This window comes from Alligator sinensis, unplaced genomic scaffold (assembly GCF_000455745.1).
Source record: "Alligator sinensis unplaced genomic scaffold, ASM45574v1 scaffold85_1, whole genome shotgun sequence".
Taxonomy (NCBI): domain Eukaryota; kingdom Metazoa; phylum Chordata; order Crocodylia; family Alligatoridae; genus Alligator; species Alligator sinensis.
This window is the reverse complement of record NW_005841891.1, coordinates 2,033,624-2,049,510: the sequence shown is the minus strand read 5'-3', so window position 1 is coordinate 2,049,510 and position 15,887 is coordinate 2,033,624. Positions and strand designations below refer to the sequence as shown.

The following is a 15,887-nucleotide window of genomic DNA, read 5'->3' as shown; positions in this document are numbered from 1 at the left end:
GACTGATTTCACAACTTTCGGCTCTGTTAGAAAGGGTTTCTTGGTAAATGCAGTGCTGACTTGCCTAGCTGTTTCTTATTGGGCCTTATTGGGCCTGGTTCTACTCTCACATTCCTCTCAGGATCCTGAGGAAAGGAAGGATGGAGAGCAGCTGAGTAAGGACCCTGGACTTCAGAAAAGCAGATTTTGACTCACTCAGGGCACTCCATGGGCAGGACCCCCTGGAAAGCCAGTCTGGGGGGGAGAGGAGTCCAGGGGAGCTTTAAAGAAGCCTTACTGAGAGTGCAGGAACAAACCATCCTGATGCGCAGGAAGACTAACAAGTATGGCAGAAGACCAGCTTGGCTTAGCAGGGAACTCTTCAGTAAACTATGTTGCAAAAAGGGAGCTTAAAGGAAGTGGAAACTTGGACAAATAAATAGGGAAGAATTTAAGAGCATTGCTCAGGCATGCAGGGATGAAGTCAGGAAGGCCAAAGTGCAATAGGCATTGAGCTAGCAAGGGACATGAAGGGTAATAAGAAGGGTTTCTACAAGTATCTTGGCAACAAGAGGAGGATCAGGGAAAGTGGGGGTCCCTTACTGAATGAGGGAGTCAACCTTGTGACAGAGGATGCAGACAAGGCTGAAGTGCTCAATGACTTTTTTGCCTCAGTCTTCACAGACAAGGTCAGCTCCCAGACTACTGCCCCAGGCAGCACAGTTTGGGGAGGAGGTGAGCTGCCAACAGTGGGGAAAGAACAAGTTAGGGACTACTTCAAAAAGCTGGATGTGTACAAGTCCATGAGGCCGGATGGGATGCACCCAAAGGTGCTGAGGGAGTTGGCTGATGTGATTGCAGAGCCACTAACCATCATTTATGAAAAATCATGGCAATGAGGAGCGGTCCCAGATGATTGGAAAAGGGCAAATATAGTGCCCGTATTCAAGAAAGGGAAAAAGGAAGATCCAGGGAACTACAGATCAGTCAGTCTCACCTTAGTCCTTGGAAAAATCATGGAGCAGATCCTCAAGGAATCCATTTCTAAGCACTTGGAGGAGAAGAAGGTGATTGGAAACAGTCAGCATGGATTCAGCAGGGGCAAGTCATGCCTGACCAACCTGATTGCCTTCAATGATAAGGTGACTGGCTCCAGGGATGCGGGGAGACTGGTGGATGTGATATACTTTGATTTTAGCAAGGCTTTTGATACAGTCTCCCACAACATTCTCACAGGCAAGCTAAGGAAGTATGGGCTGGATGAATGGACTGTAAGGTGGAGAGAAAACTGGCTGGAGGATCAGGCTCAGAGAGTAGTAGTCAATGGCTTGATGTCTAGTTGGCAGCCTGTATCAAGTGGAGTGCCCCAGAGGTTGGTCCTGGGGCCAGTTTTGTTCAATGTCTTCATCAGTGACCTGGAAGATGGCACAGAGTGCACCCTCAGTTTGCAGATAACACCAAGCTGGGGAGAGTTGTAGATACGCTAGAGGGTAGGGCTAGGATTCAGAATGACCTAGACAAATTGAACCAAAATAAATCTCCTGAGGTTCAACAAGGACAAGTGCAAAGTCTTACACTTTGGACAGAACAATCCCATGCACCGATATAGGCTGGGGGCTGACTGGCTGGGCAGCAGCTCTGCAGAAAAGGACCTGGGGTTACAGTGGACAATAGGCTGAATATGAGCCAGCAGTGTGCCCTTGTTGCCAAGAAGGCTAACGGCATACTGGGCTGCATTGGTAGGTGTGTTGCCAGCAAGTCAGGGGAAGTGATTATTCCCTTCTGTTCAGCACTGGTGAGGCCACATCTGGAGTACTGTGTTCAGTGTTGGGCCCCACTACAGAAAGGATGTGGGCAAATTGGAGAGAGTCCAGCAGAGGGCAACAAAAATGGTTCTGGGGCTGGGACACTTGACTTATGAGAGGCTGAGGGAACTGGATTAATTTAGTCTAGAGAAGAGGAGACTGCGAGGGGATTTGATAGCAGCTTTCAACTACCAGAAGTGGGGTTTGCAAGAGGGTGGAGCTGGACTGTTCTCAGTGGTAGCAGATGACAGAACAAGGAGCAACGGTTTCAAGTTGCAGCAAGGGAAGTTTAGGTTAGGTATTAGGAAGAATTTTCTTACTAGGAGGGTAGCAAAGCATTGGAACAGGTTACCCAGAGAGGTGGTGGAATCTCCATTTTTGGAGGTTTTCAAAACCTGGCTAGACAAAACTTTGGCTAGGATGATTTAGTTGGGGCTGGTCCTGCTTTGAGCAGGGGGTTGCAACAGATGACCTCCTGAGGTCCCTTCCAACCCTTGTTTTCCATGATTCTGTGATTCGAGGGTGCCCCCCGCCTCCCGGTCCTCTCCCTGGCAGTGTGGTTCCTCTGGAAGATTTTTAAAGGCAGTGTACCATGGCACAGCATGTGATCAACAGCCCTTAGTGCATTGTTTCTTCAGAGGCAGAGCAATGTTTTTAAGAAACCCAGGGCCTGTAAAAATCCTATGGGCAGTGAAGAGCCCTGCATCTTTCGAGTTGTGCCATTTTACAAGCTCGCTTCTGTTGCTTGCAGGAAAAGATGGACAAACATGGCTGCTCCCTGCTGCGGGGAACACCTGGTTCTGGAGCAACCCCTGGAACATTGTCGTTAAGCTGAAAGGCGCATTCACAAAACAGCAAATCTCAGGGTGCCCCGGAGGCAACCTTGGGGGAGTGTGATCACCTCCCACCGTGAACAGGAAACCCACAGGAAACAGGCAGGAGAAAGGGCTTTTCTCAGCTAGGCAGGAAGCGCCATGAATGAGTTTGTGGAAACGGGCTCCAGGACAAGTGAATGCAACTTTCCAATATTCATCTCTTTTTTTACTTAGGATGCCTGACAGATGGAGGGAGCAGGGTGCCTGTTTCCTCACAGCCTCTCCTCTCCCCACCTCTCTATACTGAATACTTTCTGGGGTCCTACAAAACGAGGGTGCTGAAAGGATGTTGACCTCCCCTTCCGTGCACGTGTAAGGGCTTCTTCTTCTGACTGAAGGGGGTAAGAACCATGGACCTCCAGATCCAAAAACATGCCCTAAAGAGCCCAGATTTCTTAGCTCTTGGCTGTACCAACATGTGTCCTGTGTGATACTATACAGCCTTGCAACACACACTCCTCATAGGACTACCTACTTTCTTTACTCAACTAGTAAGTCTATGAGGGCTACCATGGTCTGAATCTAGGACAAACCTCTGCTTACGTGATGGTGATCTTCCCTGCTGATTCGGGAACCAAGGACCTGCACAGTTAAATGTACAAGCTGCTAAAGGCTGAGATGCAGAGGGAAGCTCAGGACCGTGATCATTCCTATCCTCTTTACACTGAACTTAGTGATGGAAACATGCACACCCCAGCAAACTGCACTGGCAAGCGGGGAGTCAGACAGCGATGTCTGTGTGGATGTGGAGAGAATAATAATTAGGCTTGAATACGAAAAGCAGCTAGTGGCTATTAGGGGAAAACTGAAGCACCTTTAGGCTAAATGATTTTCTATTGTGTGTCTCAGAGTTAGAAGATGTAACTCTCCAGATGAAGCCATACGTTCTGGACAGGTCCCCCCAGCGCGCACAGACACATCATTTCTCTCTGAGGACCGATCCGTTTTCCTAGCAGCTCAAGCACACTCAAGATAAATAGAGGGTGGGGAACGAATGAGGCATAAGTGGGATGTTTATGGACGCAGCTGAGTGAGCCCAGTGCTCTTCAAAGAGGTTGAAATGCTTAGGAAACAAAATAATAATGGAAACCTCCCATCTCAGAAGCAGGCAAATGTGCTGTTGAGAAGCACTAGAATATGAATTCAGAGCATCAATTTTAAAAGAGTGCCTGCAAAGAGAAATGGGACTTGACTCTGGCAGGACTGGGGTGCTTTACAATGGCACAGCCAGCTTGAAAGGGGTAGAGGGAGGTTGGTGTAAATGGCAACCAAGCTCATAGATTAGGTATGGTCATTCACCCATGAGCCCTTTGAGATGGTTGCTCTGGGGAGGGCTGAGCAGTTTATTGTTGGTGCTGAGGGCAGAATGGATTCCACCTACCTGTGGGCAATGGTCTGATAGTGAAGTCTGAACAGGAAATAAAGTGCTGCTCATGTGTGGCCGTGGCAGGACGGATCTGCTTTGTGGCAGTGCAGTGAAGGAGGCAACTCCCTGTAAGACCCTTGTCTCAGTTGTTCCAGAAGCCAGGATGTATGCTAAGAATGAGGCAGGGGATGGCAGGAAGACAAGGGACAATCTCCTGGTTCATGGCTGGGCACTGTCCTAGAAAACCAGGCCTGCATCTTCAGAGAGGGTGCATCTCCACCAGTAATTCTCAATCAGGGGGCCACGGGATCCTTTGAAGGAGAAAAGCAGATAAGTGCAGGCTAAGGCTTGTCCCTGTCTGGCCAATCTCTTACCCTAACTGCCCACCCTGTCTTCAAGGAAGCAAGCACTGTAATATAATAATTAGTTTTTGAAATTGGGTGCCATGCAGTTCACAACACTTATGGAGGGGAGGCCTCGAGTCCAGTGAGGGGTCCCTCAAGTCCAAAGAAAAGGTTGAGAGCCACTGTACTACACCGAACAGAGCCATGCCATGCAGAGGGATTGAACTAGCCAAGAATCCACAGCAGTATAGCAGTACTCTGCCTAGGAGCAGGGTATGTCACCATGTGTCCACTAACACGATGGTACTGTTTGGGGTCCCGAGTAAGCTCATTCAGAGCAGCCTCAGGTATCCCTGCATAGCTCTGGATCATGAAGAACAGACAGGAACTCTCCTGTTTCCTTTGTGAGGCTAGGGAGGGGCCTATGGACATCACAACATGTGGTCCTGTGATTAAACACTACATCCTAATACACATGCAGCAAAGGGGACATATTTTAAGGTTGCAAGGCTAGCCCTAAGTCCGGCATGCCCTCATTTTTAAATGCTTCACTTTGCAGCCTGGATATTCTTTAAAGTCATTTTTGTATGTGCAATTGAACAAAGCTGTTGATATGTGCCATCAAATAAAGGATAGGGGCAAGCAGAGAGGCGCCTGCTGACTGCCCAAAGTTTCAAGTCACTAAAAGTTTCTTTGGTATTTGTGCTTCAGTAATTTTCACTTGAGATTAAATGCTGGCTCGCAGGCTGTAAAACAAAATGCAATGGGACACAGAGTCTGTCTGAAATCAGTGCAATGCCTCAGCTGGCAGCTGCAGTGAATTTATCTTTACATGGCAAAAAGTGTGGCATCTATATATAGTCACTGATCCTTCTAATTCCTGAGGGATATTTTTTTTTGTAGCTCTGGAAAAAAAACAGTGCATCATGTAAGCCTCTTTAACTCGTCCCTTCTGCTACAAGATCATCCATGAACAGCTGATTTTTATAGACCAGTTTGGCTCAGGAAAGAATACAAAGCAAACTCTTTTTTGCTTCAAGGAAAGGTTGCCTTACATATTTTAATCCTGTATTTAATTAAGTCACCTAATTAACGATAGCAACTATGGAATAAAAGGAACTAGAGTTTGGGGAAATCATTAAGCACTGAAATGGCTCTGTGCTCAGCTTCGGTAATGAGTTGTGAAACTGAAAAATCTATTTACATACTTCCCATTCAGGTGCTGTAAGCACTTGCAGGCAAAGCCACTCTGGGAGAGTTGGAATAACTTTTATTTTAAAGGAGAAAAACGCTTGCTGGGCATTAGGACACTTTTACCATACGGGACAGTTGAAGGAATTACAATGGGTGGAGCAGAGGACTGGGTTCCTGGGAGGATACTGTTCCTAGTGCTGTCTTATGATCTTGTACCAGTAACACACGTGTCAGTGTTTTCCACCACTAAAATGAGTATAATTATACAGTACTTCTAAGAGGTGGATTAGGGATGATCCAGAAGTAGCTATGCCTATGCTATACTGTGTGGATTTTCCTATGTTTCTGGGCTTTGCTGATTGCTGCATGAGGTGGGAAGGAATTTTTGCCTCCTCCTGTTGCTACATGTCAGGGACCCTTTTTTTAACCTTCCTCAGGGGCATTGTGTGTTGCCCGAAGGCAAGGCTGGGATTTTGACTGGGCTGTGCCAGTGCTCCTGCTGGGACTAAAACCTGGTAGTTCCTGGCTAGAGGGTTTTGCCCTTGCTCCGGCCTGTTCTGTGGGAGGTGATCTGATCACACTCTCCCTGTGGTTGCCTCTGAGGCACCCTGAGGAGATCTGGTGTCTTGTGAATGTGCCTTTCAGTTGAACAACAAGGGTCAAGGTCAGACTGATCATCACTTTTGGGACCAGGAAATAATTTTACCCCATGGTCAGGTTGGTACAGATTGACAGGTTGGGTTTTGCCTTTCTCGGTAGCAGGGCGGCCTGGCCGTCTTCCTGGGATCTCGAGTGTGTTCCAACAACCCTTGCAGCAGCAGGACACTGACCACTGTTATCTCTCTGCTTTACCTTTGGCAAGTAGGGTGCCATGTCTTGTGGTTGTGTGACAGGGTTGCCTGTGTAGTTAGGTGAGACAAGGATTTGCTTGAGTGGTTTGGATGATCCTACCTCAGGGAATGACCTTTGGAGGTCCCTTCTAGCCCTACTTCTCTATTCTATAGATGCTACAGAGCTGAGGTTAGAGCCTTAAAGAAGACCAAGACCCTCAAAGAGGTAGTGAGGTGCTTAACTCCTACTTTGGTGCCTACTTCGTATTGACATTGATGACACTGCGTGAGATGAATGGGAGTTGGGCAGCTCATTACCTTTGAGGTAGGTGAGTGCCAGGGGAAGGCAATAGGAGACAAGCTTCCAGTTCCCTTTGGCTCTTTTGAAGAGCCCAGCAACACTGTGTCTGTGAGGACATGAACTGAAAGGCAGACGGATGATATCTTAACAGGGCACCAAGAGTGGAACCGCTCATAGCTACCTGTCGCATAGCATCTACCACCTGTCAATCACAGTCCTATGCGAGTACTGCACTGAGCATCGACATCATATGACAGGAACTAACATTATGTTCATCTAACATTATATATGCACTTTAGTTAGTCTATGAGGTACAAAGCTCCCCAGCCTGCCACCTGACTTCAGACTACAGTGGTTACTTCTCTCAGCACCTAACATTTCCATTTTCCATTCACGCAGCCCAGCAAACCCTTATTTACCTGAGTTAATACTTGCAGGATCGAGCCCAAGCTCTACTGACTGCATAAAAAGTGTTTCTCAAAGGATCAGCAATAACCTATGTGACAGATTTATCTGGGTGAAATGGCAATTTTGGTTCCCTTCACAAGGCATGTCACATCTGCATGGGGACTTTCATACAGATTCCCCGAGCTTCGCATCCAGAAGAGACATAGAAGGAGTAGGAAGATGGAAAGGCCTCTATTCCATTTGAGAGTTGAGTGGGGAAGGCACAGGACAGGTGTCAGGAGCCTCACTTCTTTAGGCCTTTGTTTGCCCTGCAGTTTGGTCTGCAAGGTCAGCAAGCTTTTTGGGGCAAGGGCCGTCCGTAACTATGCACATGTCTGGTGCCCAGCTCAATTAGGGCTTCTAGGTGCTACTAAAATATAACTCTGTTATTTTGTGGGTGGAGTTCTCTCCTTGATATTCTAAATAGGCAAGTCTGATCCTGTAGCTCTCATTCAGACACAATTATTTGCAAGACTGTTCACTTGTTGCCTGGTGAAAGCCTCGTTGCACATTAACAAAGTCTGGGAAGAACCCGCGGGACGTTGCATTCTTGCATTGGCTGAAGATGAACGGCAGGAGGCAAGAAGCGCCAACACTAGTAGGCTCTCCGTATCTGAGCAGCACTGTGTATTTGTTTGGTCCTCTGTTACCTATTCAATTCAATTTGTCTCTGGACATAAAAACACTAAAGCCCCTCAACAGAACAAAGCTGGGTAGAATCAGCTAAATCTGGAACGACCCATCAAGGCAGAGAATGATCTTGATGATCCCATGATCTTGCCCCAGGCCTGGCCTTGAGGTAAGGTGGTCCTCTTGCTGCTGATTACTCCTCTCGGAGGAGCAGGCAGTCCTTGACAGGCAGGTAGTCCGAAGCTGACTTAGGCTAACATGACATTGCCTTCTAGCAACGTTGTGCCATGGAACCAAGGCCTGCTTTTTTCTGAACATGTGGCTTGGATGGAATGACTCAGATGTCCGCTATCTGCCCTCCTGTGGCCCAGGTCCCAGCAATGTCACTGCTTCCGCATAAGTTAAACACTTATTTAGCAGCCTGGAGAAACTAAACAATGGACATGTGGGATTGAGGCTTCGTGGCTCACTGACTACATTTCCGATCTCTGGATTGTAGACAACGGGATAAACAGAAACATTCCAAGGGATTGCCTCTTTGTTGGAAAAACCTAGGAGACCCCAGGCACAGGACCAGCCAGACTGGGTCAAACCGCAGGCCTATTTCTCACAGTGGCGAAGAGCAGATGCTAAAGGGAAAAATATTTAAGCAGGGCATAACCAGACTGAGCTGTCCCCTGCCCCTCGTTGCCTACAGGTCCCAGCTTTTAGAGGCAATACTGGAAGCTGTACTTGTGTGGGGAGCTTGCTCTTGCCACAGTAAACCCTAAACCTCAGGCAGATCTGGCCTCAAACCCAGGTGCTTCTCTTCAATGAGTGGGTCTTGAAAGCTCCCTTGAGGATGACACTTTAGGGGTGACCCAGTTCCCAGCTGCAGAGGAGATCGTGGTAAAGGACAACAAAGCCTGGGGCTTCCATATCTGTAGGACAGAGCCTCTTGGAAAGCTGGGGCAGAGGAGCAATATGCATCCCACACACCAATGCAGATCTGGCTTTGGCCTTCCTTTCCATGCAGGCTTAGGGTGGGCGGATTAATGGCTTTGCAGACCCTCTATGCATGGATAGATCCCACAGGCAACGAAAGAAAAGGGGAAGCAGTAAAATGCTCTACATAATCTTACTTCTATATGCTCCCCATTCATGCTGCTCAACTCCAGGTCTTTTTCCCTTCTCTTTTGCAGCCTCCAGCTGATCCTCAGCTCCTTTTTCTTCTCAGCTGCCTTGCTCTGATGCACCCTGCTCTGCGCATGACTGCTTTGAAGTGAAGCTCCTCAGATCCCCTGCTTTGAGCAGCCCCACACGTTGCTTCAGAGACCTGGACTTTGCTTCACTTGGCTGCTTGCTCCTTGAAGGAACAGAACCCAGCAGCTGGGAGGAGAAGCGGGGAAGCTAATTAAAAGGGGAATAAAAACATACAACTTGGAGGTTTGCTTTAATTTTTGAACAGAGGAAAAGAAAAGAATTGCCATGTGGGAAGGATCTCAGCAACTGTTTTTTTCCTGCTAATGTGTTAGAGCAAGGCCAGATGGATGATGTAGCAGAGCTTGGAATCATTCCTGAAAAGAAACATCTCAGGCAAGGCAGTGAAACCTGACCTGAGCGACCACACAACTATGAACCAGTGAATACTGAGCACTTGGGGGAATGTCCCCATTAGCCCCAGTAACCGTGGACATGCAGGGTCAGCCAGAAGCACTGAGGGGAAGAGAGAGATCGCCCCTGCTACCTACTTTTGGAAAGCCCAGTCCCTGGGCATTCTGGCATGGTGTGCTTTGCCCAGCCGCCCTTTGCTCGTATCAGAGAACCTGCCATGATGCTCCAGTAATAGCTGCGCTGTGGTGTTGCTAATAGACTCCTCTCTGCACTTGCTGACGGAGCACAGAAGAGACACAGGGGGTCTATAAGCATCTCCTGCACAGTCCAGCACTCATGTGTGGTAGATTTGCCTTCTGGATTGCCTACTTGGAGCAGCACACTAGGTGCTTCCATGTGCACCTGCATTACAAGGGTCCCTGACTCTAAACTGGTGCCCAGCCCAATGGTAAGTAGCTTGACAACTCCCACCAAGCAGTCACCTCTATATGCCAGGGGAAGCAGAGCTCTCGTGCTTGTTGGGCTGATGCCACAGTATCAGACCTCCCCCGAGGAAGAAGCTTGCATGCTGTCAATGAAGTCACATAGTCCTTCTTGCTCAGCCCATGTTTCCAGCACCACTCAAGCCCAACAGCCCCTGGTTACAGTTTGAACTCAAGGCCACACTTTGCCAAGGCACACTGTCATTCCAACAGCAACCCTACTGTCTGGTGGGCTCGGTCTCCATCAGCATATCCTGTGGTGCTGAAATGTCTCCAGAACGTGACTCAGTAGTTCCAGCTGAGCAAGAGCAAGAGCACGCAGCCTGCTTTCCCTTCTGTGAAAAGGTGCAAACGAACATTATCCAACATGATTTGACAAGACACCTGTAAATCCCAGCCTCACCTTCTGGAGGCCTACACTTGGCCATCCATTTGAATAGCAGTGTCTGCTGCCACGGCAGCCTGCCATAGTCAGCAGGGCATTAAAAGGGCCAAATGTAGATGGGCTCAGATAGCCCTGCTGTCACTGCAAGTGGCTTCCCCCTCACTGGTGCTCTGCTCTCTAGCAACAATGCCATATGAGCCTTTCTGGTTAATTAGGTGTGCTGACACTCATGTGTCAAGTGAGAGCCCCCAGCTCCTGCCTGGGCAGCAGATGGAAGGAAGAGGAGACGCTGCCAAAGAAACAGGCTGCACTGCTGGGAGCAGCACCTTGGATCTCACATGTGCTAGGACACATCCCTGCTGGTCCTCTGGCTGCAAGCTGAAGGCAGGGAAAGGAAGCAGTGCAGTAATGATGTCCATAGCACAGTTCACCTGAGTGACCAACCAGTGCACGCACATTATGTAGGTGAGGCCACTTACCTCTTAGGGGAATCAGCCTCTCTCTGTTTCCAGCTTCTCCTTGTCTTGATTTTAGTAAAGGTATCAGAAGTAACTTTAATGTTCAAAACTGCTTTCCTGTGTAATCAGTGTGTTACAAACAGACACCATCGACTAATGGCCCCTGAATCACTGTGTGGGACATGCCAGGTGGAGGCTGGCTATGCACCCCACAGGCATTCACTGCTTAGGGCTATTTTTAAGCTGCAATTTAAGAAAGAATGTATTTTTTCCCTGCATTTATACCAATGCAGCCTAATTCCAATCTAGCTGTCACGCAGCGAGGAAGGAAGTAACACAAGCTGGCTCTTTTCTTTTGGAAATTGAAAAACCCCAATTCTTCAGATGCAGCCAAGAGACCAGTTAAACGTACAGGCTTTATTGTGACACACGTATCACTCCCCGCAGACACATACATCGACCCTTCTGTTACGGGTGTCACCCTCCTTTATGTGATTTGCCAGAGGCATGTGTCGATTTGTTATGATCCGATGGTGACAGTGCGCTTAGGCTCTCCCTGATCTGTCTCACGGGCTCGTTCTGGAAAATATAGCTCTTTGAAACCACGCATCTATAATCCAATGCTAGCTTTTGGGGGTTTTATACTGGCCCTCACCATTGAAGTATCTGAGTGCTTTCCATAGGAAATCAAGAGCAATGTCTCTTGAGGACTTCATGGGGTCTCTGGCACTTTCCCTTCTCAGGACTACAGCTCTCGCTGGGGTGGGAAATGCATGGGAGCACAGCTAGACCTGCTAGTTCAAGCTCTTCTGAAAATCCTACCCTCCAATGCTCTGCTCTCCCTGATGAGGAAAGGAGTCTGATATCACCTGATATCTAAACCTACCGAGCGTCTGGAACTTTTCGAAGACCTCTGAATTCCAGGGCCAAGTTTCAGCACCCCAAAAATGTCCCTGGAATGAGTTTTGCTCCAAATTTGGACGCCTCCTAGATGTTCCCAGTGTGCCAGGCGATATGTTGCTGAGATGCCACGCTGTTCCACATGGATAGCTCTACTGAGAGTTAATTAGCTTTACTGGAAGCAGTGTAGCTGCATTCATGCAGTGCTGTGACTGGACTAATTAACGCTGCCACTCAGCCATGTTAATTAGCCCACCTGCGGCACTGTGCTGAGGTGATTACACTGACTGGAACCGGAAGATGTGTAGAATACTATGGGCTCCAGAAATCTCCTGTGGACCTCAGGTCGGTGGTAGGGTTGGGACTGTGCCCTGGACTTGGGTACTCAGCAGTTGGTCTGTTTACTTATATCACTTCAGTAGACGCTCAAGAGCTACCCAGAAGAGGCAAAACAGAAGTGTCTGCACTTTGACATCCTCAGATATGAATTGTCATTCCCCACAGCTATTCAGACCTCTTCTGCTCAGACCTTGTCGTCACCAGCACTGGACTGTCTATTCTGTATTTCCAGAGTAGCAACAGCAGAATCAGAGGTGCCTGTAGCATACACACAGGACCTGATATTTTTAGAGCTGCTGATTCCCCACAGCCCCATGTGACATCAGACAGGAGTTGCCAGTGCCCAGCCCCTCTGAAAAATCAACCTGGTAGGCAAAGTGGTTTTAATTCAGTCTCCTCCCAAAGGCAGCCTGGCAGGACATGAAGGCACAGGATCCTCACTGAAGATGGTGAGCTCACACTGCTCAGGGATGGGGACTGTACTGCCAGCAGTGAGTGCTCAGAGCACCTTAGAGACCACGGCTCCTCTGCTCTGGGTCCCTCACGGCCACTGTGATCATCTGGTTCACTTGGACAATGGAGCAAAGATATAAACTCAAGGGAGCTAGCAAAAGGTTGTGCTCTGGAATACTTCCCAGTAGGGAAGAGAGATTCCATATTGGGAACCATCATTTTACCCAATGTATCTGAGCAGTCAGAAATTCAGGCACAAGCATAAGGAACAAGCAGAGACATCCTGACTGTGTTGCCCTGTCCCTCCAAGGCTTCTACTGCAATCTAAATGATGGGCAATGCACTTATATTTATTCCCCCAGCCTGGCTCACTTGTCCACCTCATTTGCTCATCTCTTAGAATGGCAGCTGTCATGTCATGTACAGCACCAAGCACAGTGGGACCCAACCTGGCTGCAGCTTTTAGGCACGAGTGCAACATAAATGTTCAACAAGAGCTGAAATACTGATATGGACAGCAGCACCCAATGTACAGACCTTGGATGCACACCCAAACTGTGTGAAATGAGGGTACGGGGGAGAAAGGGATACAAAGAATGAGAAGACATTTCATTCTAGATAGGGGACTAAAAATTGCATCCAGAAATAATTGATTGTCTCTGTGTAGCCTGAAGAAGGGGACATCGGGTAGATTTCCCCACAAAGCAAAGGAGACTTATGTCTCTGATTCAGTTGAGCAAATTTAAGGGAAATCATATGGGTATTTACAGTCTGAAGGCCCTCAGCAGCATGGTGTATAACCACCTGCCCTGCCCACTGGAAGCTGATCACATGCAGAATTCCTTTTGCTGCTTTCATTTTGAGGGTTAGCAGGAACCAGTGTGGTAGAAGGCAGGTGAGCCTTAGTGTGACCGGCATCTGAAAGGCCTCCTCAACACCTTAAAGGCACAGATAAGCTCATTCTTCTTCAATGGAGTATTTGTCCGTATTTAGTATGGGACCAAAACAATGCCCAGTGAAGTCAATGGAAAGGCTTCAGTTGACTTCAGTGGGCTTTGAACTAGACTTTGCAAGAGAAATGTCAGTCAAACCTAGCTTTCCCTGTACTGATCTGCTGAGGTTTCACTGCAAAGGCTGAAACCTGACTTTCATGTTTCCAGTCTAACTTAAATGTAAAGTTGTCACAAAGAGAGCCTGGCTCCAAAATGGTAATTTCACGTGAAAGGGTAGAACCCCAAGACTTCCAGCTACCCCACTGCTCTGACAATACATTACGTTCACTCAACAGGGTAGCCTCAGGGCACACTCGTGGCATTAACTTGGCCTTTCCCATCACCCTTCTAGTTTAAGCCAGCTCCTGGAATTTCTTCAATAGCTCTGTTTTACATGCACACAGTAACAGCACAGCTCTACCCACCTATCTATTCAAGTGCCTGCCACAGCTGCCTGCCACCTGCCCTCACCGGGCCATTAGGTGGGGCAGGGAAGGAAGAGAGCTTTCACAGCATTTTAAGAGAAAAGCTACAATTGCAGAACTACTTATATAACTTAGTCCAACAGAATTGCTTTTTGCCTTTAATCTGCTCAACAGTTTATCTTTGCTGTCATGATCAGTTGAGCTGTCTCTAAATCTTTATGGATTAGTGCTCTGCAGAAACATGTTAAAAGCTTAGCCTTGTTATTTTTGTCCAGAACAGGGAGAAACCAGGTTCAAGCATTCACACCGTCACTTGTGAGATGCAAAAAGCAACCAATACCGATTGAAATATTCAGGTTTTTTGCACCAAATGAACACTCCGGAAGATATTACTAGCAGCCAGTAAGAACATGGCAGAGATTTTACATAAAAGAGGCCTGCAGAGCCTCAGAAATACACACAATAATTTTAAGCAGTAAAAATTAAATTTAATCTGGTATTCAAAAACGATCCGAATCACCAAGCAACCTTGGTAAAAAAGCCTAACGATGGGTGTTACAGTAAATTACTACATTTGCATTGTTAAATGCTGCCAGAAGCAAGCTTCCCATCACTAATATATAGCAGGCCCTGGTAACTTAACATATATTTAAAAAAATAATCCCCACAACTAAGGTATACTGATCACAGAGATGTATGAAGTTAACAATAAGTGGCCATTCTTAATACATTTATAACCATCTTCAGAAAAGTGAAAGCAGCTGTTCTATTATAATGTGGCAGTATGAATGAGCCATTCTGGACCAGATCTCTAAAATGGGAAGATCTTTCCAAACCATTCTTGTAAACCAATCAGCAAGCTTGACAGAATTTTCTGTAGTTCAACTGATTTGCAGATGCCTTTGTGAAACGGGGTAAAGAGGTTGTGTTCTTGAACCCAGAGCAAAAAATCTTCCTTCTGGCCAAATACCATTCTAGGGAAACACTATTCTGCAATCAATCTCTGTGACAGCTGTATGAGTTTACAACTTCAGCATTGCAACTGAGGCCACTAGAAACTTTCATGTTTTGCACACACACACACAAACCCTATGGGAGTCAACAAAAAGAAGGGTCCCATGTGGTTTGGGGAAAAGAAGAAAACTTAATAAGAAGATCCAGAAAGCACAAAGGAACGCCAGTGATCTTAACCCAGACTTATCAATAAGTGGTTTTATTTTCTAATTCCAATGAATTGCCATCAAGTAGTAAATTACCTTCCTCTTGGCAGCTAAAGGAGCCCTGTTCCAGAGCCTCAGCATCCTAGCTCCGCTGGTCTAGTTAGTGCTCAAGTGTTATTTAAACAAAACATATTTTAACTGAATCTGACTATATATGGAATTCACTGACGAGTACAAGTTGGATCTCCTTCAATAGAAAAAATAACCTCATAGATATAAAGACAAGCTGTATGCACACTCAAATGCCAAACATACTACAACAGGCTCTTGGTAGCAAAGGTTAGATAGCCAGTATGCCCCACCATTTCCCGGAGTGGCACACCACTTTTAAACTGTATGGTTCCTTGCTGCTGACTACCACACAGGACACCTTGGTTTGCTTGGTTGCTGCTGTCAAATCCTGGGTTGGAATTATCCTCTGCTGCTTTTCCAAGGTCAGGGATTTGCAAGCTAATTGTCCTTACGTTGTATACTCGGAGGAGAATTTCCAAAGTGTTAATCTCAGTGAAACCATGTTCTTCCAAAGCCAGGCATGTTCTTTGAACTTGTTCGATGCAAGGGGAGAAGGAACAGAAGCGTCCGCCTATAAAACAAGACAGGTAGCAAGGGAGGGAGTACAACTGGATTATTCTTAGTCGCAGTGATATAGCATTACTCTCTATATACGGTATGTGCCTAGTGAAAATATTTTTAAAGAAAATACTTAAGAGCTAAAATCTCCAAGGAAATAACTTTGTGGGTTAAAAATGTCAACATAAACATGCTGGTAATTTTACAAGAGGTTTCAGTCGTTTCAAAAGTGCAGCTGTAATGACAAATTCATTCATCTTTGCTCATAATATAGTGCATGATGTACCTACAGAGATTAA

General features: G+C 47.0%; 2 protein-coding genes across 6 annotated transcripts in view; both read right to left on the bottom strand.

Annotated features, from left to right (window-relative positions):
• The window catches only part of APOPT1 (apoptogenic 1, mitochondrial), a 119,450-nt gene extending 104,351 nt beyond the window's left edge, over window positions 1–15,099 (bottom strand). For 2 of the 3 annotated variants that reach the window (XM_025197197.1, XM_025197195.1), the window contains exon 1: window positions 15,055–15,099. In XM_025197197.1, the coding sequence (XP_025052982.1) occupies window positions 15,055–15,099 (45 nt within the window). Of the gene's footprint in view, window positions 1–8,892; window positions 8,985–15,054 lie in introns of those variants that run through there. The other variant, XM_025197196.1, reaches the window with a different exon arrangement.
• The window catches only part of TRMT61A (tRNA methyltransferase 61A), a 28,342-nt gene continuing 26,724 nt past the window's right edge, over window positions 14,270–15,887 (bottom strand). For all 3 annotated transcript variants that reach the window (XM_006018037.3, XM_006018036.3, XM_025197194.1), the window contains one exon: window positions 14,270–15,601. In XM_006018037.3, the coding sequence (XP_006018099.1) occupies window positions 15,273–15,601 (329 nt within the window). In that variant the 3' untranslated portion in view covers window positions 14,270–15,272. The remainder of the gene's footprint in view (window positions 15,602–15,887) is intronic.